This window comes from Mastigoproctus giganteus, chromosome 11 (genome assembly GCF_048544385.1).
Source record: "Mastigoproctus giganteus isolate SK-2022 chromosome 11, ASM4854438v1, whole genome shotgun sequence".
Taxonomy (NCBI): domain Eukaryota; kingdom Metazoa; phylum Arthropoda; class Arachnida; order Uropygi; family Thelyphonidae; genus Mastigoproctus; species Mastigoproctus giganteus.
The window spans coordinates 100409913-100436005 of NC_143585.1; the positions used below are offsets into that span (position 1 = coordinate 100409913).

Genomic DNA, 26093 nt, shown 5'->3' on the forward strand with positions numbered 1-26093 from the left:
GTTATAATATAGCATTAGCATTAGTAGAGGCATACGATGCAAGAAAGCAAGCTTATGCAGTGTCAGCCAAAAAAAAAAAAAAAAACCGCTCAAATTTCACCCCTCCGTCCATTCCAAATACCTGTCCACCTCAGACTTAAATTTATTTAGGCTATCAACTTCCATAACAAGAGATGGAAGTCTGTTCCACCAATCAACTACCTGCAGGCTAAAGGCAAACTTCTGCAAATCTATCCTACAACTGTCTTTCCTCTATATGAATTTATGCCTTCTCAGGTGATTATTCTGAGCAAGAGGAAGAATCCCATCAGCATTGAGCATGCTCAAACCATTCAAGGCTTTATACACCTCAATCAGATCACCTCACAGGCGCCTAGTCTCCAAACACGGTAATCTGCAAAACTTAAGCCTTCCTTTGTAAGAGCACCCTTTGTTCCATTCACTAATCTTGTTGCCTTTCTCTGTACTCGTTCCAACAGCTCTACATCCTTCTTAAAATGAGGCCTCCAGACCTGTGTACAATACTGTGTGGCCTGACCATTGCCTTGTACAAGGGGATAATCACTTCCTTATCCCTGATAGAAAAATTCCTGTATATCATTGACAAGACACCATGAGCTACTCTTGCAGACCATCTGCACTGCTCAAAAAACTTCATATCTGCCTGCACAATTACCCCAGGTCCTTTTCATTCTCTACCACCGTAATATACCGTTTCATTCTCTACCACCAGAGTAGCGTATCAACTCTGTGGTACTACACAGAGTTGATACATTACTCTGAGTTTACTGCTTCCCATATGTAGTACTTTACATTTGTCAATATTAAACTTCATTTCCCACCACTCAGCCCATCTGCTCAACTTTTCTAGATCCTGTTGCAGCAGCGTACTGTCATTAGTATCATTAACAACTCTGCCAACCTTCATATTGCCTTCAAACTTGGATATTAAGCCTGATTTACCATCATCAGTATAATTTATAAATACAGAAATCAACAATGAACCCAACACTGAACCCTGAGGGACTCCACTAATAACATTAGTCCACGAAGAACAGTGTCCATTGATTACCACTCTCTGTCTTTTCCCACTCAACCATCCCTTTATCCATAGCAGTAATTTGCCTCCAGTGCCGCACTGCTCCAATTTGTGCAGCAGTCTTCCATGTGCAACAGTATCAAAAGCCTTTCTAAGATCCAAATATATGATATCAGAGTAAATCCCTGCATCCAGTTGCTTTGTGACCATATCATAGTATCCAATCAAATTGGTCAGAGAAGACTTCCCGTTAACAAACCCATGCTGTGTCCAAGCTATAATTGAAGTCTTGTCTAGATGCTCCTGCAGTGCTTCTTTAACTAGTGCCTTCATTAATTTCCCTGGAACAGAAGTTAAACTAACAGGTCTGTAATTACTTGTGTCGCCCTTTGATCCTTCTTTGTGAATTGGGGTCACATTTGCACATTTCCAATCTATGGGTATCTCCCCTGAGTCTAAGGATGCTCTCATTATTATGGCAAAGGATTTGTTTACTTCCTTTAATATAACTGGATAGATCCCATGCACCCCAGGTGCCTTTCTTATGTTTATCTTCAACAATTTCTCCTCCACTTTTCTCTCAGTTATTACAAAATCTTCTAGCTCACTGCCAGAGTTTAGTTCACCTCTGGCATTGCTCACCCTGAATAACTCCTGATGTGTGAATATAGATGCAAAATACTCATTTCGTTTGTTAGCCACCTGAACAGGATCATCAACAGTTAAACCATCGATATTCAGTGGACCAATCTGATTCATCTCTTTCCTTCTAGAGTTTACATACGTAAAGAACTCTTTGCTGGTTTTCTTTGCATCCTTTGCCGAAGATTTCTCGTAATCTGCCTGTGCCTGCCTAACCTCTTTTGTGACTTGTTTACAGACCAGCTTATATCTATCATAGGCTTCCATGTCACCCATTAATTTATATGTATCCTACAATTTTTTCTTCTCTGTCACATGTCTCGTTAGTTCATCTGACATCCATTTAGGCCTAAAGCTTGAACAATATTAGTTGGTATGTAAAGTTCTTAGTTGGTGTGTAAAGCCTAGTAGCTTCCAAGATTAATTCTTTTTATGCTTTCCATTTTGACTTTGCTGTTGGTAACATCATCAGTTGGTCCCACCTTATAGAATTTAAATACTGTCTCGGACCTCCGTAGTCCCTTTACGAAAGCAGAAACCCTTCCCTTTACACTTGATGGTAATTACCTCTTTGAGGAAATCCCACTTCAGCACACTATGATCACTGCTACCTAGTGTTTCCTTTATCTGCAGATTCTTAATGCATGAAGAATCACTGCTGATAATCAGACCAAGAGTATTACTCCCTCTAGTTACCTCACGAACATGCTGCTGTAGAAAACAATCATCCAATAAATCCACAAAAGTCTTGCTAGTGTGAGTGACCAACCCACAAATTCCAGTCAATCTCTGGGAAGTTAAAATCCCCCATTATAAGACACTATGAGATACTGGCCCACTCTATTTCCCTGTTCAGTTGTTTATTATACTCATCAGAGTCATTAGGCCTATAACACACTCCTACTTTCAATTTTGCTTTCCTAATGCTTATGTCACAGCAAACTGACTGAACACTGCACTGTCCAGCCATGTAGACTGGTTGTACTTCCTTGGATTTTATGTGTTTCTTAACTAATAGCATAACCCCTCCTCCTGTCCTATTCTGTCTATCCTTCCAGTACACATTGTACTCCCCAATTCCTTTTCTGCATTCCTTATATAGCTGTGTGACACTACATGTCTGATATCCCATCAATATCTGCCTTTGATGTCTTGACTAGCACTTGAAGTTCATCAAATTTATTAACTATACTCCTAGCACTGGTGTACATGCAAGTATACATGCACCTGTTTTTACTCTTAGTTACCCTAACACAGCCCACGTATTTACTTCTTCCACTATGACTCTCAGCAGTCCTGGAAATCCCGATTGCCTTGCTTTCCAGGCTGCTGCTCAATTGCATTTCAATAGAAGCAGTGCAAGAATCACTTTCACCTCTTCCAGTAGTTACTGTTAATCTATTAGTCCATGTAACCCCCCAAGCTAGCAGTTTTCCGTTCTGACTCTGCTTCGATAGCATCAGCAAATATTCTTGCACCCTTTCTATTTAAGTGTATCCCATTCCTGTAGAAGCAGTCTCTCCTGTTAAGAAGCACAGACCAGGCTGAGAAAAATTCTACTCCTTAAGCCTTGCACAATCTCTCCAGGGGTGAATTGATCGACAAGGCTCTCATCATATACTCCCTCCTATTGTGTCTGGGCAGAATTGCAGATACTTTCAAATTCAACCCTAACTCACAGCTTTTTTTCAACATTGACCTGTACTTGTTAAGTAATTCTGCCGGTCTCCTACTCATAATATCATTAGTGCCAACGTGTACAACAATATCACCCTTAACTAAGTTTCTCAATCCATTCAAAGCCTTAAACATTTCACTCAGATCATCTTGTAGGTGCTTATCACCAGGCACTGCAATTTGCAGAGCTGATGCCTTTCTTGGTAAAATCACCCTTTTGTTCTTCTCACAAATCTCATTCCCTTTCTCTGAATTCATTCCAGCAGATCCACATCCTTCTGAAAACGAGGCCTCCAGACCTGTATTCAAGATGTAGCCTAACCATTGTCTTGTACAATGGGATAATCACCTTCTTATTCCTGCTAGAAAAATTCCTGTATATCATTGACAAAACCCCATGAGCTGTGCTTCCAGCCTCTCTGCCTTGCTCAAAGAACACATCTGACTGCACATTTTTTCATTATTTATTAAAAAGTGGCCCCTAGCCAGAAACTCACTAATCTACTATAAACTCTGCTATAGTACCTAATTTGGGTAGTTTTATTTAAGCCTGTAGATGGCTAGGAATTTCCTGGACTCATTGAATGACCTTAAATGTTCTGTTGGTATTTATTATATCAAAAGAGCATTTAAAGAATCCTTTTTTGAATTATTAGAGAAAAACTCAGCATTTGTGCAAGTTTTTATTGTAGAATTTAACCCTTTGCCATGGATGAAAGATGTAAAGGATAGATCATACTGTACATCCAGTTAATTCCAAAATTGCCTGTATTAATTTTTATTCTATAGGTTTCATGAAAATTAATTTACAAATTTGTGTGCTCCTATAAACAGTTAGCTTTATTTTACAATGAATTAATTATTTGGCATACAGAATGGCGTTGTTCTTACTATATTCATAAATATAGATCAGATCATGATGTAGAGGATGCTCTAAAAATATATCCTGAAAGTCTCTTAAAAGAATCTTCCAACAATCTAGACAGCTTATTAGTAATCCAAGTGATCCCATATACTAGCTCACATGTGGGTGTGTCCCCTTAGTAATGCTGATTTAATATAGCCCAGAAATAGAAATTAGGTGTTGTACACTCCAATGACACGTGCAGCACTGAGACATGGTAAAATGACCTCAGATTACTTTAAAATGTTTCATTATAATTTCAGAGATCCTTCAGATATTTTGCTCAGTGCTTGAACTATAATGGGTGCATCTGTATCTGATAATCCGTGAACTCTTGTGGTCGATGGTAGTGATAGTTTAAGTTTTATACCTCTTATCATTATTGTTTGTAGTGTTTGAAATCTGGCGATTATTGCATGCCAATAAAAGTAATTATTTAGACCGGGGTTCGAGCCCGTCACCACCAAATACTGAGGATACGGAAAGATCAGGGAATGACCACCGCATATCCCAGAGCAATATGGCCTTAGTTGCTAATGCTCCTAAAAACTAAATAACAAACAAACGTCAGTAATTATCTTTTAATGATTTTGTATTGCAATACTTCTTTCGTTAATGGTTCTTATAAAGATAAACCATGAACTGGTTTATCTTTATTAGATTCATATGGAATAGCTACCATCTCCATTTCAAAAAAAAGTTCATTTTTATGAAGCACTTGTTTTCTGAAGCATGCCGGTAAAGTTGGATCTTAAACCTTTTATATTGCATATAACCACAATAAGTCCCAGACTTACGTAAGCTCAAGTTATGTAACTTCGGACTTATGTAAATCTTTTTTCATTCAGTTTTTTTTTTTTTTTTTAGGATTGTAAAATTTAAAACATTAAAAAAAAAAGCAGTCAATAATGACAAACACAGCCAAGTGAGTAACATGTTTACAAAGCTTAACAAATAGGAATGAAGAGAATATTCTGAAAATTTGTTTATGTTTTTTTTTTATATGACTGAAGATTTCAGTGAAGAGGACACATTTCACCATAATAACGTAAAAAACCCACAGAATTGCAGCTATCAGTATCATCGAAAATGCAATAAGATCAAGTTTACTACCAACTTATCATGAATTGCATTAACAGAAAAGCCCAATAATCTGGAAAGTGCAAATTGTTTTTATTGTTTTATGGTCGTGACCTCCCAGAATGTGCTTTAGTAAAATGTGAGCTCATGTGAGGGGATAATAGTGTGTTTCTGCCTTAACCCTGTGAAGTTCGTTACAGAAAGTTTGACTGTTATCATAGTGCTGACTAAGAGAATAAGTGACAGCAGTACTAGTACTAGTAAATCCACCAAGAAAAGGAAAGTGTTGATTTGGATCAGAAAATTAAAATAATGAGGATGCACGAAAATGGTCAAACATTAACAAGTATTGTGCAGAATTTAGATTTGTCAGTGTCAACAGTGAACACAATAATAAAGGACAAAGACAGAATACAAAAAGTGGTGAAGGGATCAGCACCAATGAATTCAACTATAATAACCAAGACTATGAAATAGTTTTTACAGTACAATAACATGCGTTTTCTTTTCTTATGTGCCACTCTGCCTACTTCACCACTCTCCCCAGATAAAATTTTTAATTGAACTAATTAAAAAAATATATAACTAATATATATATATAAATATTTTGAGACACCCTGTATATTTATAAGCCATACGGTGCAAGGCAGCCTAAGGCTTATGCTGCACCAGCAAAAAAAAATTCCCGAGTTACCCTGAGAGAGAGAGAGAGAGAGAGAGAGAGAGAGAGAGAGAGTCAGAAGTAGAAAGGAATCACCAAGAAAGAGAAGAATGATGATATCCAGTTCAGGACCCTAGGTGTGCCAAGCCCATACTCACCAGATGTGAGCCCCTGGGATTGTCTCAAAAATACACAGCATATACAGTGTCTCAAAAATACACAGCATAACTTCAGGAATGAGTTCCTCATATGTAGACAATAAAAATATTTTATATCAACATAGTTCCGGAAATGCTTGGTTTCCGAGTTTTGAAGGTCTGTCTATGACACTTCACATCACCTTATAGTAATTGTTCAAAATGTCCACCTTCTGCCTGAATATAGGCCTCACATCGACGTCTCATGGACTCGTGAAGACGATACCAAATTCTCGGCATGTTTCGTATTGTCTCACAACCTGCCACAATTCGATTGCGGAGAGTTTCTACATCAGCTACCAGAGTCGATTACACTAATGACTTTAAATGGCCCCACAAGAAGAAATTAGTGGGTTAAATCAGTTGAGCGTGGAGGCCAGACAGTTGGTCCACCTCTACCTATCCACTGACCAGGAAACCTTCGATTCAGGTAATTGTGGGCTAGGTGGCCGAAATGTGCGGGAGCACCATCGTGCATGAAGTGTGCTTGTTGATGAATGATCAGTGGTGTGTCATCCAAGAAATCAGGCATGTTGTTTTCCAGAAAGTTTCTGTACCCCTGCCCTTTGAGTTTGTTTGGAAGTACATGGGGCCCAAATAACATCACCAAAAACACCCTCCCAGATGTTGAGGCTGAACCGCTGTTGATGATGTGATGGAAGAATTGCATGTGGGTTTTCCTCAGCCCATACATGCTGATTGTGAAAGTTTTGGATTCCGTCTCAAGTGAACTGTGCTTCATCTGTGAATATCACTAAGGCAGGAAAGTGAGGAGTTGTACCACACTGCTGCAAGAACCACTAGCAGAACATTACTCGCGCAGATTAATTTGCTGGTGACGAGGCTTGTACCTGTTGCAGATGGTAAGAATACAGTTGGTTTTCTTGCAACACTCTCCAAATAGTCAAACATTGAACAGCCAGTTGCATTGCTATTCTGCGTGTGCTGATTCCAGGAGTGGCATGCACAACATCCAAAATCTCCTCCTCTACTTCAAGAGTCGTAGATCTTGGTTGTCCTCTGTCAGCAGCACGAGGTGTAAAGGTCCCATGTTCACAAAGGCGGCAATGGATACATTCAAACGTTTTCCTGTCCGGACATCGTCATTCTGGGAACCTTTCGTGGTACAAACGACAAGCCTCCAGAGCATTGCCGTCCGCCAAACCGTACATAAAGTGCATATCTACTAGATCCCAATTTCAGTACATGGTTGGAAAGGAAAACCATCAGATTCTGTCAGTACCTTGTGACGAAGGAAATCACCTGTGGGTGATAAGACATTCCAGTTAATAACTCGGGAACCAAGCATTCCCGGAACTATGTTGATATAAAATATTTTTATTGTCTACATACGAGGAACTCACCCCTGATAATACATGTTATGCCATGTATTTTTGAGACACCCTGTATATACATATATATAAACTAATAAAAAAAAATATATAACTAATATATATATATATATATATATATATATATATATATAAAAATATATAACTAATTAATTGAAAAAATATAACTGTTTTTCTTCATTCTTTTGAGGATATTATGTGGTTTTTGTAATTTTAGCATATCAGGGATATAGTAGCAATATTTTATTAGTCATTCCCGAGTTACATAAAACTCGACTTATGTAAGAAGTTCTGAAACATATCTCTTGTGTATGTTGGGGACTTAAATATGTTGGGCACTGTAAATATTTCTTAATAGTAATATTATTGGAATCTAACATCCTTCACTTTAATTAATTTGAAAAAGGTGAAACAATTAACATGAACAATGAAAAGAAATATACTTTAAAATATGGAAGGATGTCCAGACTTTGATTAAGATACAAAATATATGTCATATTATTTACTTTATTTATTGTAAAAAATATATATATATTTGAATATTGGAATTATGGCTTTCTTGCAGAAATATATAATTCACGAACCTGTGCACATTCATGGCTCTGCAAACACATCAATCACAGCTGATGAGTATTTGAGGTTTGTGACTGATTTATATATGTAAATTATTTATGTGCATTTTTATATCTATATACAAATGCCTCTGTGTTGGTTTTATGGAATTTAGATTCAAAATTATTTACATCTAATTTAGCAGTGATCAAGATCATATTCCTTGCAAGATTTTGGATAATAAAATTTTGAACATTTTCAATTTCTCTGTTGTGTTTGCTGCATTTGGACCATCTTCAGATGGTAATGAAATGAAATTAAAAAATATATTATAAAAATGTATTATTTATTGCATGAACATTACTGTAATGGTTTTTAATAAATGCACATAAGCTTATTGTAACAAATTCTGATTATATGAAAAAAAATTCTATGATGAGTATAATGAAATTAACAAGACTTTCATTATGAGCACTTTTCTCATTGTTTATTTTCTTTTTTGGGCCAAACAGATATTACTGTCATAAAAAAAAGCGTGAGTATGTGTATATGATGTTCAAATAGTATGCAAGATAATTGAATTTTTTTAAAAGTTCTTTCTTTACTTTTGTTTTGCCATAGATGGTAAAAGGAATTGTTTAGGCTTGATTAGGAAAATCTAAATAGGTAAAACATGTGGAATTATAAGTGGATTGAAGAATGAAATTGGCAGAATTATGGGCTAGTATATTTAATATTTTCACTATTCTGAAGCTTAGCTATAGGGTAATAGTTATTTTTTCCACTACAGTATAGAGCAGGGGTGGCCAACAAGTTGATTGCAATGAATTTTAAGTACTGTTGATTCCGGTTATTTGGGCCAATGGTTAATTGGGGCAGCCGTTTATTTGGGACAAATCTTAAAAAACAGAACCCAATCGAGAAAATAAACAGAACCCAATCGAGAAAATAGCCTTCGCTTAATTGGGACAACATGCCGTTTAATCGGGGCAAGAGACCACAGCACTGGAGATTACACTACAATTGTCTCCGACCATACCCCATGGTTCTGTCAGATTTCTGGAGGTGACAACCATAAAACAATTAGCAGTAACCTGTTTGTTGGGCTTTTCTGTTAGTGCAATCTATCATAAACGTATAGTAAACTCAATCTTATTAAATTTGTGATAATACCGACAACGGGAATTCTGTGGTTTATTATGGTGAAATGTGTTTACTTCCATGAAAATCTTCAATCATATAAAAAAGTTAATTTTCAGAATCTTCTTTTCATTCCTATTTTTAAAGCTTTCTAACTTGTTACTCCGTTCTCACTTGTGCGTATCGTGTTACTTGCGATTTGTGTGTGCCGAGTTCTTTGTTATTGATCGCTTATCTTTTTACTATTTTAAATTGTAAATGCGTCCAAATATAATTTTGTAACATTGTTGCAACTCTGTGTGCTTCCACTTGGCAGCAGTGTTTCTTGCGATGTCGGAAATCCCAACAGTGCGAGTGCCCAAGGCTATAAGTTTATAGCCTCGAGTATTTTCGGCGAACACGAGTTGTCAAAAAGTGAAATAGTAAAGTTAAAATAAGCGACTGATAAAACAATTGCTAAACACTAATCTAAATATTAATCAAGTAAGTATTAGTGAAAGAATTGTATGCAATGTGTTCTTTGCAATTTGCAATGTAAAGACGAGTACGTGTATTAATCTTTCTCCTGGTCAGCTATTCTCATTCAGACCGTAATCGTCGGGCCGCTGCACCGATTATCATGTGCAACAATTTATTAGTGCTATTTGTATAAATGCATATTATTTTTAATTTTATTTAACTTTGAATTTTTAATTTTAATTTTAGCGAATCAAGATGTCAAGGAAAAGAAAAATTGATTCCGAATGTCGTATCTTCAATGTACTTCGATTAATTATTTTTTTATAAGGGACAATAACTGATGTACCTGCCTTATATGGAAGGAAGCAGTTTCTGTGTTGAAAGAATATAATTTGAAACGGCATTATATGACAAAACATGCCTCAACTTACGATAAACTTCAAGGAGAGTTGCGAAATAAGAAATTACAAGAGCTGAGCTTTGATTTCAAGAGGCAACGACAACAGATGACATGTTTCACTAATCAGAATTTAAATTTAATTAGACCTAGTTTGCGAGCGTCTCAAATTATTGCTGAAGAAGGGCGGGCTTTTACTGATGGCGAGTTTGTGAAAAGAGTGTGCCTATCAATTGCAGAAGAAATATACCCTGATCAAGTTAAGCACTTCGACTTTAGCAAGAAGAATTGAAGACTTGTCTGCTAATGTTAAAGATCAGCTGAAACAAAAAGTTACAAATTTTATAAATTTTTCGATTGCAATTCATGAAAGTGAAGATATTACCAACACAGCACAGTTACTCATTTACGTACGCGGTATAAATCAAAATTTTGAAGTCACAGAAGAACTGGCTGCACTTGAAAGCTTGAAGAATGGAACCTCTGGTGAAAACATATTTTATAGCGTATCAAAAGTGTTTGAAGACCTGCAGCTTGATTGGGAATTGTTGACAGCAATTACAACTGATGGTGTAAAGAATATGGTTGGAAAAAATATTGGTTTCATCGGCCATGTTAATAAATATTTTGATTCAAAAAACATCGAAAGACCTATGCAATTTCATTGTGTTATTCACCAGCAATCGTTGTGCGGTAAATTTTTGTCTTCGAACTCAATCCATATCAACTATAATTAGCATTGTGAATTTTATACGCAAAAATGGCCTGAACCATTGTCAGTCTAAAATTTTCTTGGAGGAAATCGAAAGCGAATATGGTGATTTGTTGTATCATACGGAGGCGCGATGGTTGAGTCGCGGTAATGTGTTAAAAAGATTTTTTCAACTCAGAACCGAAATAGACATATTCATGAACGAAAAATTAAAACCAGTCCCAGAATTAACAGTCCCTAAATGGTTATGGGAATTTGCATTTTTAACAGATATTTGTGAACATTTGAATACATTGAATAAAAAACTTCAAAGTCGCGATCTACTTGTAAATGACTTGTTCTACAATATTAAAGCATTTCAGACAAAATTAGAATTATTTAAAAATCAAATTGAACAAAATAATTTTTCCCATTTTTTGTGTTGTGAAAGTTTATATAATAATATGCCCAATTGTGATTTTTCTACCGACAATTTTGTCCGAAATCTTGAATTATTGATGGAAGCATTTGTTGATTTCGAAAACAATAGAAAATTATTTACATTATTTCAGAATCCATTTGATGTAAATGTTTCGCAAATAGATAAAGATCTACAATTAGAAATCATAGATCTTCAAAGTAACAATAACCTGAAAACATTATTGAAAAATGAAACATTAATTAACTTTTATAAAACTTTGACAGAAAATGAATTTCCAGAATTAAAAAAATTAGCAAAAAGAATAATTTATATTTTTGGTAGCACTTACCTATGTGAACAAACATATTCAAAAATGAAATATTTAAAATCCAAACATCGATCAAGAATGACAGATGACCATTTGCAAGACGTTTTAAGATTGGAAACTTCTACTATTAAACCTAACATTTCAATTATTGCTAAATCAAACTACAAACATCTCATTGATTTGCTATTTCTGTAATATCAAATGTGATTATAATAATAAAAATTGTGATTTTTAATAGGACTATGTCTTTATTTACAATAAATATCCCTTGTTTATAATTTTTTATAGTTATTCTATCTTGTACACCCCGTTTGACCTGGTGAAGTCGCTAAAATTGCGTTTTTTGGTTTACAGTGTTTTTAGTCATCAAAATTGCACCAACTCCGGCCCACCATTTGTTATGAATTTCTTATGTGGCCCTCCGATGAAAAAGGTTGGGGACCCCTGCTCTAAACCATGGTTTTCCAATAAATGTGCTAAGGCTGTTCAAGAGAAGAACATTGCATATCGTAATTGGCTTGTTTCCAATTCTTCAGTTTCATTTTCTGCCTACACCAAAGCTCGCAACAATTGTAAAGCGATCATTAATCAGTCCAAACTAGAATTTGAACAGGCTAAGAGTAGAAAACTTGCTTCTTGCCCTAATGGTTGCCGAGCATTCTGGTCTCTTGACAAAGCTATTGGCTGCAACTTTTGCCCATCTCTGCTCCCACCTCTGTCAAAACCAGATGGTTCTGTTGTCACTTCAGCCAAGGATAAAGCGGACCTGCTAGCATCCCATTTTTCTTCCAACTCATGTGTTAATGATCTTGGTAAAATACCTCCCACCATTCCAACACACTCCATTTGATGCCTCCTGTGGTCTACCATTAAAAGGATGTCAGAAGGATTTGATGAATCTCGATGCAAAGAAAGCTGCAGGTCCTGATGGTATTTCTCCACTTGTTCTCAAAACCTGTGCTCCTGTTCTTTACTGCCTTTTTTCACTTTCTTATTCCAAAGGTGTTTTTCCTTCTGCTTGGAAATTTGCTCATATCCAGCCAGTTCCTAAAAAGGGTAACAAGTCGCTCCCATCCAATTATCGTCCCATTGCAATTACTTCTACTCTTTCTAAAATAATGGAGAAATCAATTAACCGCCAACTCTTAAACTACCTAGAAACCTTCCTTCTGATCAATGATCACCAGTATGGATTCCGTCAGTGTCGATCCACTGGTGATATTCTTGCTTATGTTACCCATATATGGACAAATTCAATGGAAAAGTTTGGTGAAACAAAAGCAGTTGCTCTTGACATCTCAAAGGCTTTCGATCATGTTTGGCATAAAGGTCTTATGCCAAATAATACCTATAACTGCAATTGTGTGGGTTTTTATGAAATTTGTTCCAAGTCCTTTGAAGTTGAAAAATATTGGTTATCCAGTTTTCTCTCTGTTCGCTCACTGAAGATGATGGTAGATGGGTCTCTGTCTTCTAACTTCTCCACTAATGCTGGTGTCCCCCAAGGTTAATTTCTTTCCCCCACTCTTTTCCTCTTGTATATTAATGACCTTCTTCCATTGACTGAAAATCCTATCCATAGTTTTGCCACTGATAGCACATTGCATCCCACTTTCCATTTTGAGAAAGCTTGCCCTGCTCAATCAGCTTCAACTTCTCAAATATCTGCGATCAATTCCTTAAATGCTGATCTCCAGGTAATTCTCCAGTGGGGCAAAGACAATTTAGTTGATTTAATCCTTCTAAAACTCAGTCTTGTCTTATACCTCGCAAAAAGGATTCTTCTCTTCCTCTGCTTATCTTTGGTGACACTCCAATTTCTAGGCAAAATGATATATCTCTTTTGAGGATTACCCTGATTTGTAATCTCCCTTGGCACAAGAATATTACAAATATTGCTTCATCTGCATCTAAGAAACTTAGTTTTCTCTTTCGCTCTGGGCATTACTTTTCTTCTAAACAGCTGTTCACTCTGTAAAAATCGCAAATCCGCCCTACTATGGAATATTGTTCCCACATCTGGGGTGGTGTCCCCAAAACCTCTCTCAAGCTTCTAGATTCCATTCAGAAGAGGGCAGTTAAGTTAATTAATGACTCCTCTCTAACAGAGTCTCTCCACTCGCTGTCTCATAGATGTACTGTTTCTGCTGCATGCCTTTTCTACAGATACTTACAAGGGCACTGTTCTTCTGAATTGGCTTCTGTTATTCCAGCTCTCTCTTTCAAAACCATCCGAACACGTGCTGTCACCAGCGGACATTCATTTACTGTCCAACTTCAAACTCACAGAACCAACTTTTCATCTTCCTCGTTTATTCATTCAACTGCTGTTTTCTGGAACAACCTTTGAATGTATTTCCTGAAAATTATAGTCTACAGCAGTTCAAGTCTAATATCAACAAATATCTTCTTCCGTCTTCTCAACCTCCAACCCAAGCACGGTATTAAGTACTATAGGTTCTAATACCTCTCGTGTTTGGGGGGTTCATAAAAAAAAAAAATGTTGTGCATAAATAGTATGATTTTAAATTCGAAATAACACTCTGATCCATAGGTTGGTTGAGTGAAGTCATGTTTGGCAGTAGAAATATGACTCTCACATTCGAATTGAAATCATCTAGATGTGTCGATGTCCAGGAGCAAAGTCTAATAGAAGCAAAATCTTGAAATTAATATCGTTGTCTTTACAATACTTTTCAATCTCGGGAGTGAAGCAGCATTTAAACCAATCCTCAAAGAGAGATATTGTTATCCATGCTCTCAGGTTCGATCGGAAATGCATGGTTAGGGTGGCTTTATTGATGCCCTTAAATGCACGGGGATTTCCAGAATGGTACACAAGCAGTGGTTTTAATCTGTAATCTGCTGCATTAGCCCCAAGCAAGAGCATGGCCCTATATTTCGACACCTTGAAACCTGGCATTCTCTTTCCCTCTTTGGCAATGCAGGCGTCTCCGTAGCCAGGTGGGAAGGAGCAGCAGTGCGTAGCACACACTTCTTGATTAGACCGGGGTTCGAGCCCGTCACCACCAAATACGGAGGATGCGGAAAGGTCAGAGAATGACCACTGCATATCCCGGAGCAATATGGCCTTAGTTGCTAATGCTGCTAAAAACCAAATAACAAATCTTTGGCAATGTAGGTTCGATGTGGCATTTTTTCCCAATATAGAGCAGTCTTGTCAACGTTAAAAATTTGTTCCGTTGAATAGTCGCCTTCATCAATAATTTTTTCCAACACATCACAAAATTTCTCTGCTGCTGCAGAATCGGCACTGTCGACTTCACCACATACTTTAATGTTGTGGAAACTAGCAAGATGCTTGAACCTATTAAACCACCCGTTTCTTGTCATGAACTTGGGTTGGGGTTTGCTGTAGTTATCCTTACTATCTTTATAAATACTTGTTGCTTTTGCTTGAATGGTCATTAGATTCAGGGTACTTGCTTCTGAATCTGATTTTCCATCCATATTATTAAAAGCTGTTCCATCTTTGATATAGCACCTGAACGCTGTTTTGTGATCGCAGTTGGTCTTAAGTGCGTTGATCCTGTGACATGTTCTTTTATACTCGCACTGGCCTTTAAAATAGTATTCACTGTTGAAGCAGCGAGACCTCATTCCCTTGCAATAGATGACAAACTTTGTCCTGCTTCATACTTCTTAATCATTTTCATCTTCATTTCTAAATCAATTTTGTTTCGTTTCCTGGCACTACCACCACTTGTACTTTCCGTTGGTCCCTTTCCCTTCATCATTGTAATAATTAAATATGAATGAAGAGAAGTTTCTGAAAATTAGTTTTTTATATGATTGAAGATTTCAGTGAAGGGGAACACATTTCACCATGATTGCATTAAAAACCCACACAATTGCAGTTATAGGTATTATCACAAATGCAATAAGATCAAGTTTACTACTTGTTTATAATTAGATGCACAAACAGAAAACCCCAATAAACTGAAAAGTGCAAATTGTTTTTATTTTATGGTCCTAACCTCCAGAAATGTGGTTTAGAAAACTCACCAAGACGTTCAAAATTGATTCTTATAACGGGAACATATGATAACGATGTAAGGGTAGTGCAATTTCCATTATATTTACGATCTTTTAGAGAGATAAATAGCTTAGTAATATAGCGATATTTTCAACTTCAAAGGACTTGGAACAAATTACAAAAAAAAAAAAAAAATGTTATTGGGTTCACAATATGATATTTTCACAATTTCCACGATATCTCCATTTATTCCTATGGGATGCAAAATATGTTTCCATGATTTTTTTAAATTTGCAGCGGCCGGCTAAAACTTACGTAAAGTGGAATTTCCATACGTAAGTCGGGGAGTTCCTGTATTGAAAACAACAATGTGCCGAACACTCAACCCTGGTAGACTTGCATTCACTCTTAAATTTAATCCTAACTTGTGACTTTCCATCACCACCCTTTACTTCTTAAGTTTTTTTTTTTTTTTTTTTATGAAAACCCCAAACATGAGAGGTATTAGAACCTACAGTACTTGGTACCTTGCTTGGGTTGGAGGTTGAGAAGATGAAAGAAGATATTTGTTGACATTAGACTTGAACTGCTGTAGACTATAATTTTCAGGAAATACATTCAAAGGTTGTTCCAGAAAACAGCAGCTGAATGAATAAACGAGCAAGATGAAAAGTTGGTTCTGTGAGTTTGAAGTTGGGCAGTAAATGAATGTCGGCTGGTGACAGCACGTGTTCGGATGGTTTTGAAAGAGAGAGCTGGAATAATAGAAGCCAATTCAGAAGAACAGTGCCCATGTAAGTATATGTAGAAAAGGCATGCAGCAGAAACAGTACATCTATGAGACAGCAAGTGGAGAGACTGTTAGAGAGAGGTGATTAATTAACCTAACTGCTCTCTTCTGATGGAAACTAGAAGCCTGAGAGAGAGGTTTTGGGGACACCACCCCAGATGTGGGAACATATTCCATGGCAGGGTGGATTTGCGATTTGTACAGAGTGAACAGCTGTTTGGAAGAAAAGTAATGCCGAGAGTGAAAGAGAAAACCAAGTTTTTTAGATGCAGAGAAAGCAATATTTGTAATGTGCTTGTGCCAAGAGAGATTAGAAGTCAGGGAATCACCAAAAGAGGTATATCAACTTGCCTATAAATCGGAGTGTCACCAAAGGTAAGCATAGGAGCAGAAGAATCCTTTTTGCGAGATATAAGACAAGCCTGAGTTTTAGAAGGATTAAATCAACTAAATTGTCTTTGCCCCACTGGAGAATTATCTGGAGATCGGCATTTAAGGAATTGGTCTCAGATATTTGAGAAGTTGAAGCTGATTGAGCAGGGCAAGCTGTCTCAAAATGGAAAGTGGAATGCAATGTGCTATCAGTGGCAAAACTATGGATAGGATTTTCAGTCAATGGAAGAATGTCATTAATATACAAGAGGAAAAGAGTGAGAGAAAGAACTGAACCTTGTGGGACACCAGCATTAATGGAGAAGTTAGAAGACAGAGACCCATCTACCATCATCTTCAGTGAGCGATCAGAGAGAAAACTGGATAACCAGTATTTTTCAACTTCAAAGGACTTGAACAAATTTCGTAAAAACCCACACAATTGCAATTATAGGTATTATTTGGCATAAGACCTTTATGCCAAACATGATCGAAAGCCTTTGAGATGTCAAGAGCAACTGCTTTTGTTTCACCAAACTTTTCCATTGAATTTGTCCATAAATGGGCAACCTAAACCAGAATATCACCAGTGGAGCGACACTGACAGAATCCATACTGGCAATCTTTGATCAGATGGAAGGTTTCTAAGTAGTTTAAGAGTTGGTGGTTAATTGATTTCTCCATTACTTTAGAAAGAGTAGAAGTAATTTCAATGGGACAATAATTGGATAGGAAGGATTTGTCACTCTTTTTAGAAACACGCTGGATATGAGCAAATTCCCAAGCAGAAGGAAAAACAGTGTTGGAATAAGAAAGTGAAAAAAGGTGGCAAAGAACAAGAGTAAGTTCAGACACACAGGTTTTGAGAACAAGTGGAGAAATACTATCAGGACCTGGAGCTTTCTTAGCATCAAGATTTGTCAAAATCCTTCTGACATCCTTTTGACGGAAGACGACACGAGGCATCGAATGGAGTGTGTTGGGAATGGTGGGAGGTGTTTTATCAAGATCATTAATACATGAGTTGGAAGGAAAATGGGATGCTAGCAGGTCAGCTTTATACTTGGTTGAAGTGACAACAGAACCACCTAGTTTTGACAGAGGTGGGAGCAAAGATTAGCATTAGCATTAGTAGAGGCAATATGATGCAAGAAAGCAAGCTTATGCAGCATAATCCAGAAAAAAAAAAAAAAAACTTCCACTTCACCCCTCCGTTCGTTCGAAATACCTGTCCAGCTGAGCCTTAAATTTATTTAGGCTATCAACTTCCACAACAAGGGATGGAAGTAAGTTCCACCAACCAACTACTAATTTTGGCGCCTCCGTAGCCAGGTGGGAAGGAGCAGCAGTGCGTAGCACACGCTTCTTGATTAGACCGAGGTTCGAACCCGTCACCACCAAATACGGAGGATGCGGAAAGGTCAAGGATGACCACCGCATATCCCCGGAGCAATATGGCCTTAGTTGCTAATGCTCCTAAAAAAAAAACCAAAAAAAAAAAAAAAAACCAACCCACTACCTGCTGGCTCAAGACAAATTTCCGGACATCTGTCTTTCCTCAATTTGAATTTATGCCCTCTCAGGCGATTATTCTGAGCAAGAGGAAAAATCCCATCAGCATTGAGCATGCTCAAACCATTCAAGGCTTTATACACTATTATCAGATCACCTCGCCCGTGCCTAGTCTCCGAACGCTGTAATTTGCAAAACTTAAGCCTTTCTTCGTAAGAGCAACCGTTTGTTCCATTCACTAACATTGTTGCCCTTCTCTGTACTCGTTCCGGCAGCTCTACATCCTTCTTGAAATGAGGCCTCCAGACCTGTATACAGTAGTCAAGGTGTGGCCAGACCATTGCCTTATACAAGGGAATAATCACCTCCTTATCCCTGCTAGAAAAATTACTGTATATCATTGATAAGACACCATGAGCTACTCTTGCAGCTTATCTGCACTGCTCAGAGAACTTCATATCTGCATGCACAATTACCCCCAGGTCCTTTTCATTCTCTACCACTGTCAGTGTAGTACCACAGAGTTGATACGTTGCACTGGGGTTGCTGTTTCCCATGTGTAGTACTTTACATTTGTCAATGTTAAACTTCATTTGCCACCTCTCAGCCCATCTGCTCAACCTTTCCAGATCCTGTTGCAGCAGCATAGTGTCAGTAGTGTCCTTGACAACCCTGCCAAACTTCGTATTGTCTGCAAACTTGGACATTAAGCTTGATATACCACCATTAATATCATTTATAAATACAGAAAACAATAATGGACCCAACACTGAACCCTGAAGGACTCCACTAATAACATTAGTCCATGATGAGCAGTGTCCATTGATTATATTCTATTGATTATAGAATTGATTATATTATATTATATTATATTATATTAATAATTGATTATATTATATTATATTATATTCTATTGAAATGAGCCGCAGCCTGGAAAATAAGATGCAGGATATTTCAGAGACTGCTGGGAGTCATTGGGGTACAAGTAAACACATGGGTTGTGTTAGGGTAGCTAAGAAAAAGAACAGGTGCATGTATACTTGCATGTACACCAATGCTAGGAGTTTAGTAAATAAATTTGATGAATTTGAGGTATTTCTCAAAACATCAAAGGCAGATGTTGTGGGGATTTCAGAGACGTGGTGTCACACAGATATAAGGAATGCAGAACTGGAATTTGGGGAGTACAATGTCTACAGAAGGGTTAGACAGGATAGGAAGGGAGGAGGGGTTATGCTACTAGTTAAGAAATACATAAAATCCAAGGAAGTGAAGCCAGTCGACATTGCTGGACAGTGCAGTGTCGAGTCAGTTTGGTGTGACATAAGCATTGGGAGATCAAAATTGAGAGTAGGAGTGTGCTATAGGCCTAATGACTCTGATGAGTATAATAAGAAATTGTACAAGGAAATAGAGTGGGCCAGTAAATCAGAGATTCTTATAATGGGGGATTTTAATTTCCCAGATATTGACTGGAATTTGGGGCTGGTCACTCACACACTAGCAAGGCTTTTGTGGATTTATTGGGTGATTGTTTTCTACATCAGCATGTTCGGGAGGCAACTAGAGGGAGTAATACTCTTGATTTGATTATCAGTAGGGATACTTCATGCATTAAGAATATGCAGGTAAATGAACCACTAGGTGGCAGTGATCACAGTGTGCTGAAGTGGGATTTACTCAAAGAGGTAACTACCATTAGGAGTAAAGGGAAGGGTTATTGCTTTCATAAAGGCGACTACGATGGACTGAGACAGTATTTAAATTCTATACAGTGGGACCAACTGATGATGTTACCAACAGCAAATTCAAAATGGGAAGCATTCAAAGAACTTATCTTGAAAGCTACTAGGCTTTACATACCAACTAAGAAATATTTTTCAAGGTTTAGGCCTAAGTGGATGTCAGATGAACTAATGAGACATATGGCAGAGAAGAAAAATGCATGGGATACATACAAATTAACACGTAACGCAGATTACAAGTTGATCTGTAACCAAGTTACAAAGGAGGTTAGGCAGGCGAAGGCAGATTACGAGAAATCTTTGGCAAGGGATGCAAAGAAAAACAGCAAAGAGTTCTTTACTTATGTAAACTCTAGAAGGAAGGGGATGAATCAGATTGGTCCACTTGATATCGATGGGTCAACTGTTGATGATCCTGCTCAGGTAGCTAACAAACTAAATGAATATTTTGCATCGACATTCACACATGAGGAATTATTCAACGAGGGGAATGCCAGAGGTGTATTCAACTCGTTCAGTAAGTTAGAGAATCTTGTAATAACTGAGAGTTAAGTGGAGAAGAAATTGTTGAAGATAAATACAAGAAGGGCACCTGGGGTGGATGGGATCTATACAGTTATATTAAAGGAGGCAGCAAAGGAAGTAAGCAAACCCTTAGCTATAATTATGAGAGCTTCCTTGGACTCAGGGGAAGTACCCATGGACTGGAGATGTGCAAATATGACCTCAATTCACAAAGGAGGATCAAAGGGCGACACAAGTAATTATAGACCTGTTAGTTTAACTTCTGTTTCCCGGGAAATTAATGGAGGCACTGGTTAAAGAAGCACTGCAGGATCATCTAGACAAGACTTCAGTTATAGCTCAGAAACAGCATGGTTTTGTTAAGGGGAAGTCTTGCCTGACCAATTTGATTGGATACTATGATGCAGTCACAAAAGAACTGGATGCAGGGAATAACTTTGATATTATATACTTGGATCTTAGAAAGGCTTTTGATACTGTTGCACATGAAAGACTGCTGCACAAATTGGAGCAGTGTTGCATTGGAGGCAAATTGCTGCTATGGATAAAGGGGTGGTTGAGGGGGAGAAGACAAAGAGTGGGAATCAATGGACACTGCTCATCGTGGACTAATGTTATTAGTGGAGTCCCTCAGGGTTCAGTATTGTGTCCATTATTGTTTTCTGTATTTATAAATGATATTGATGGTGGTATATCAAGCTTAATGTCTAAGTTTGCAGACAATACGAAGGTTGGCAGGGTTGTCAAGGACACTACTGACACTATGCTACTGCAACAGGATCTGGAAAGGTTGAGCAGATGGGCTGAGAGGTGGCAAATGAAGTTTAACATTAACAAAAGTAAAGTACTACATATGGGAAACAGCAACCCTAGAGCAACGTATCAACTCTGTGGTACTACACTGACAGTGGTAGAGAATGAAAGGGACATGGGTGGTGGTTGTGTAGGCAGATATGAAGTTTTCTGAGCAGTGCAGACAGGTTGCAAGAGTAGCTCATGGTGTATTGTCGATGATATATAGGAATTTTTCTAGCAGGGATAAGGAGGTGATTATTCCCTTGTATAAGGCAATGGTCAGGCCACACCTAGAGTACTGTATACAGGTCTGGAGGCCTCATTTCAAGAAGGATGTAGAGATGCTGGAACGAGTACAGAGAAGGGCAACAAAATTGGTGAATGGAAAAAAGGGGTGCTCTTACGAAGAAAGGCTTAAGTTTTGCAAATTACAGTGTCTGGAGACTAGGCACCAGCGAGGTGATCTGATAAAGGTGTATAAAGCCTTGAATGGTTTGAGCATGCTCAATGCTGATGGGATTCTTCCTCTTTCTCAGAATAATCACCCGAGAGGGCATAAATTCAAATTGAGGAAAGACAGATGTAGGATAGACGTGAGGAAATTTGCCTTTAGCCAGCGGGTGGTTGGTTGGTGGAACAGACTTCCATTCCTTGTCGTGGAAGTTGATAGCCTAAATAAGTTTAAGGCTCAGCTGGACAGGTATTTCGAACGAACACAGGGGTGAAGTGGTTATTTTTTATTTATTTATTTATTTTTTTTTTTTTGGCTGATGCTGTATAAGCTTGCTTTCTTGCATCAAATGCCTCTATTAATGCTAATGCTAATTACCACTCTCTGTCTTTTCTCCCTCAACCACCCCTTTATCCATAGCAGCAGTTTGCCTCCAATGCCACACTGCTCCAATTTGTGCAGCAGTCTTCCATGTGCAACAGTATCAAAAGCCTTTCTAAGATCCAAGTATATAATATCAAAGTTATTCCCTGCATCCAGTTCTTTTGTGACTGCATCATAGTATCCAATCAAATTGGTCAGGCAAGATTTCCACTTAATGCTTCCAATAATTTTCCTGGAACAGAAGTTAAACTCATAGGTCTATAATTACTTGTGTCAGCCTTTGATCCTCCTTTGTGAATTGGGGTCACATTTGTACATCTCCAGTCTATGGGTACCTCCCCTGAGTCCAAGGAAGGTCTCATAATTATGGTCAAGGGTTTGCTTACTTCCTTTGCTGCCTCCTTTAATATAACTGGATAGATCCCATCCACCCCAGGTGCCTTTCTTGTGTTTATCTTCAACAATTTCTCCTCCACTTTACTCTCAGTTATTACAAGATTATCTAGCTTACTGCCAGAGTTGAATACACCTCTGACATTTCCCTCGCTGAATAACTCCTCATGTGTGAATCTCGATGCAAAATATTCATTTAGTTTGTTAGCTACCTTAGCAAGATCATCAACAGTTGAACCATCGATATCAAGTGGGCCAATCTGATTCATCCCCTTCCTTCTAGAGTTTACATAAGAAAATAATTCTTTATTGTTTTTCTTTGCATCCTTTGCCAAAGATTTTTTGTAATCTGCCTTCGCCTGCCTAACCGCCTTTGTAACTTGGTTACAGATCAACTTATATCTATCATAGGCTTCTGTGTAACGTGTTAATTTATATGTATCCCAAGCATTTTTCTTCTCTGCCATATGTCTCATTAGTTCATCTGACATCCATTTAGGCCTAAACCTTGTATAATATTTCTTAGTTGATATGTAAAGCCTAGTAGCTTCCAAGATAAGTTCTTTGAATGCTTCCCATTTCGAATTTCCTGTTGGTAACATCATCAGTTGGCCCACTGTATAGAATTTAAATACTGTCTCAGACCATCATAGTCGCCTTTATGAAAGCAAAAACCCTTCCCTTTACCCCGGATGGTAGTTACCTCATTGAGTAAATCCCACTTCAGCACACTGTGATCACTTCACTGCCACCTAGTGGTTCTTCTATCTGCAGATTCTTAATGCATGAAGAATCACTACTGATGTTCAAATCAAGAGTATTACTCCCTCTAGTTGCCTCCAGAACATGCTGATGTAGGAAACAATCATCCAATAAATCCACAAAATCCTTGCTAGTGTGTGAGTGACCAACCCACAAATTTCAGTGAATATCTGGGAAATTAAAATCCCCATCATTATAAAACTCCCTGATTTACTGGACCACTCTATTTCCCTGTACAGTTTCTTATTATACTCATCAGAGTCATAAGGCCTATAGCACACTGCTTCTCTCAATTTTGATCTCTCAGTGCTTATGTCACACCAAACTGACTCGACACTGCACTGTCCAGCGATGTCGACTGGCTTCACTTCCTTGAATTTTTTGTGTTTCTTAACTAATAGCATAACCCCTCCTCCCTTCCTATCCTGTCCTATCCTTTCTGTAGACGTTGTACTCCCCAAATTCCAGTTCTGCATTCCTTATATCTGTGTGACACCACGTCTCTGATATCCCAAAAATATCCACCTTTGTTGCTTTGAGCAATACCTCATATTCATAAAATTTATTTACCAAACATCCTAGCATTGGTGTACACGCAAGTATACATGCACCTGTTCTTTTTCTTAGTTACCCTAACACAACCCATGTGTTTACTTGTACCGCAATGACTCCCAGCTGAAATATCCTGCATCTTGTTTTCCAGGCTTCTGCTCATTCCAATAGAAGCAGTGCAAGAATCACTTTCACCTCTGCCAGTGGCTACTGTTAATCTATTAGTTCTTTTATCCCCCTCAAGCTAGCAGTTTTGTGATCCACCTAACACTGCCTCGATAGCATCAGCAAATATTCTTGCACCCTTTCTATTTAAGTGTATCCCATCCCTGTAGAAGCAGTCTCTCCTGTTAACAAGTACAGACCAGGCTGAAAAAAATTCTAGCCCTTGAGCCTTGCACAATCTTTCCAGGGCCGAATTGATCGACAAGGCTCTCATCATATACTCCCTCCTATAATGCCTGGGCAGAATTGCAGACACTTTCAAATTCAACCCTAATTCATGGCTTTTTTTCAACAGTGACCTGTACTTGTTAAGTAATTCTGCCGGTCTGCTACTCTTAATATCATTAGTGCCAACGTGTACAACTATATCACCTTTTGTGACCTTAAAAGATGATATCTGCTCTACAACGTCATCAACCTTTGCCCCTGACAGACATACCCTGGTCCTGTTCCACCTATCCTTTTTACAAAGCATGTCCCCGTTTCCCTGACAATAGAGTCACCAACAACTACTATTTCCTGTGGGACCAGCGCATTCTGCCTTGGTGGTTGCCACTGTGTTGCGTGATGACCAAGTGCAAGCTCTGGCATTGATGTGGGCAGCTGAGAGCTTGATGGGCCCCTCAATTTAGATCCTTCGAGGGCATCCACCCTGTCCTTCAAGCTCTCAAATAGGCCCATAACAACGCTGAGTTGTCGCCTGATTTCATTACACTCCTTGCATCGCGCGCACACAAAGACATCCCCCCCATGACAATATCATGTCCCGTACCCGATTGCTCCACAAACATCATGCAAGCAGTGCATTTTAAAAGGCAGTGATTCAGAGGGCAACTGCCCCCTTCAGTTCTCCTCTGAGCCACAGCACTCCCATTAGCTTGAGCCTTTTGCTTTGCTGCTCTGGCTGAGTCATGATTTCGATTTAATTTCAATAAAATTTCAATTTCAGTACAAAATTATAACCCTAAACTTGTATCCCAACACAGTTATAACGCTATATATATTTTTCAGTATCAAATATGGTCTACGAGTTCTGTTTATATAACTTCCGAAAAATGGGCAACAGGTGCGGCTTTGGCAAGAGACCAGAATGCTCGGCTACCATTAGGGCAAGAAGCAAGCTTTCTACTCTTAGCCTGTTCAAAATTTAGTTTGGACTGATTAATAACTGCTTTACAATTGTTGCGAGCTTTGGTGTAGGCAGAAAATGAAACTGAATTGGAAATAAGCCAATTACGATATGCAACGTTCTTCTCTTGTGAACAGCCTTAGCACATTTATTGGAAAACCAAGGTTTAGATAAAGGACGAGATTTTAAAGTGCAGTGTGGAATGAAGGATTCCATTCCTACAGGAATAATTTCACTGACATGATCTGAGCAAACATTGCCATCAGAAGTTTTGAAATAGTAATCCAACCAAGGAAAAGAAGAAAAGAAATCTTGCAGGTCATCCCATTTTGCATTCTTGTAATCCCAAACAACACAAGGTTTGGAATAGCCATGAGATAAAGGCTCTGTTGGAGAAGAGACAATCACCAAGTTGTGATCTGAGGTACCTAAAGGACCACTCACTTCGACCGTGTACTTAGAAGGGTTGTTTGCGAGAAAAAGATCAAGAATTTAGGCTCTATGGTTAGGATTGTCTGGTATTCTTGTAGGTGAACAATGTGTGAATGGTCATTTGTAATTGGAAAAGCCTCAGCATCTCGACCTGCTGGGTCAGTGTGACTAGAAAATGGAAGCCAGCTGGAGTTGTGAACGTTAAAATCACCAAGGAAAATTACCTCACTGTTAGTAAAGTTGGACTGGAGAAAGTCAAGTTGCAAAGAGAGAGGAAGTCAAAGAGCTGCAAGTGATTAGTGGAGTTGGGAGAACGGTAGAGACAACAGATAAATTTGACACAATTCATAAAGAGATTTTAAGCTAGAGAAGATCGAAGAGAGGAGATTCCAAATTACCAAGTCTCTGACAGGAAATATCGGAAGGACATATGTACAAGTACCACCTTCGAGGCGAAAGGAATCATACAGCAAATAATTTGCGCAACTG

The 26093-nt window shown here is 38.1% G+C and overlaps 1 protein-coding gene across 1 annotated transcript in view; it reads left to right on the forward strand.

The window, feature by feature from the left end:
* The window catches only part of LOC150078292 (DALR anticodon-binding domain-containing protein 3-like), a 325092-nt gene that overhangs the window by 194662 nt on the left and 104337 nt on the right, over positions 1–26093 (forward strand). The window contains exon 12 of the mRNA XM_090385185.1: positions 8118–8191. Within this exon, the coding sequence (XP_090241311.1) occupies positions 8118–8191 (74 nt within the window). The remainder of the gene's footprint in view (positions 1–8117; positions 8192–26093) is intronic.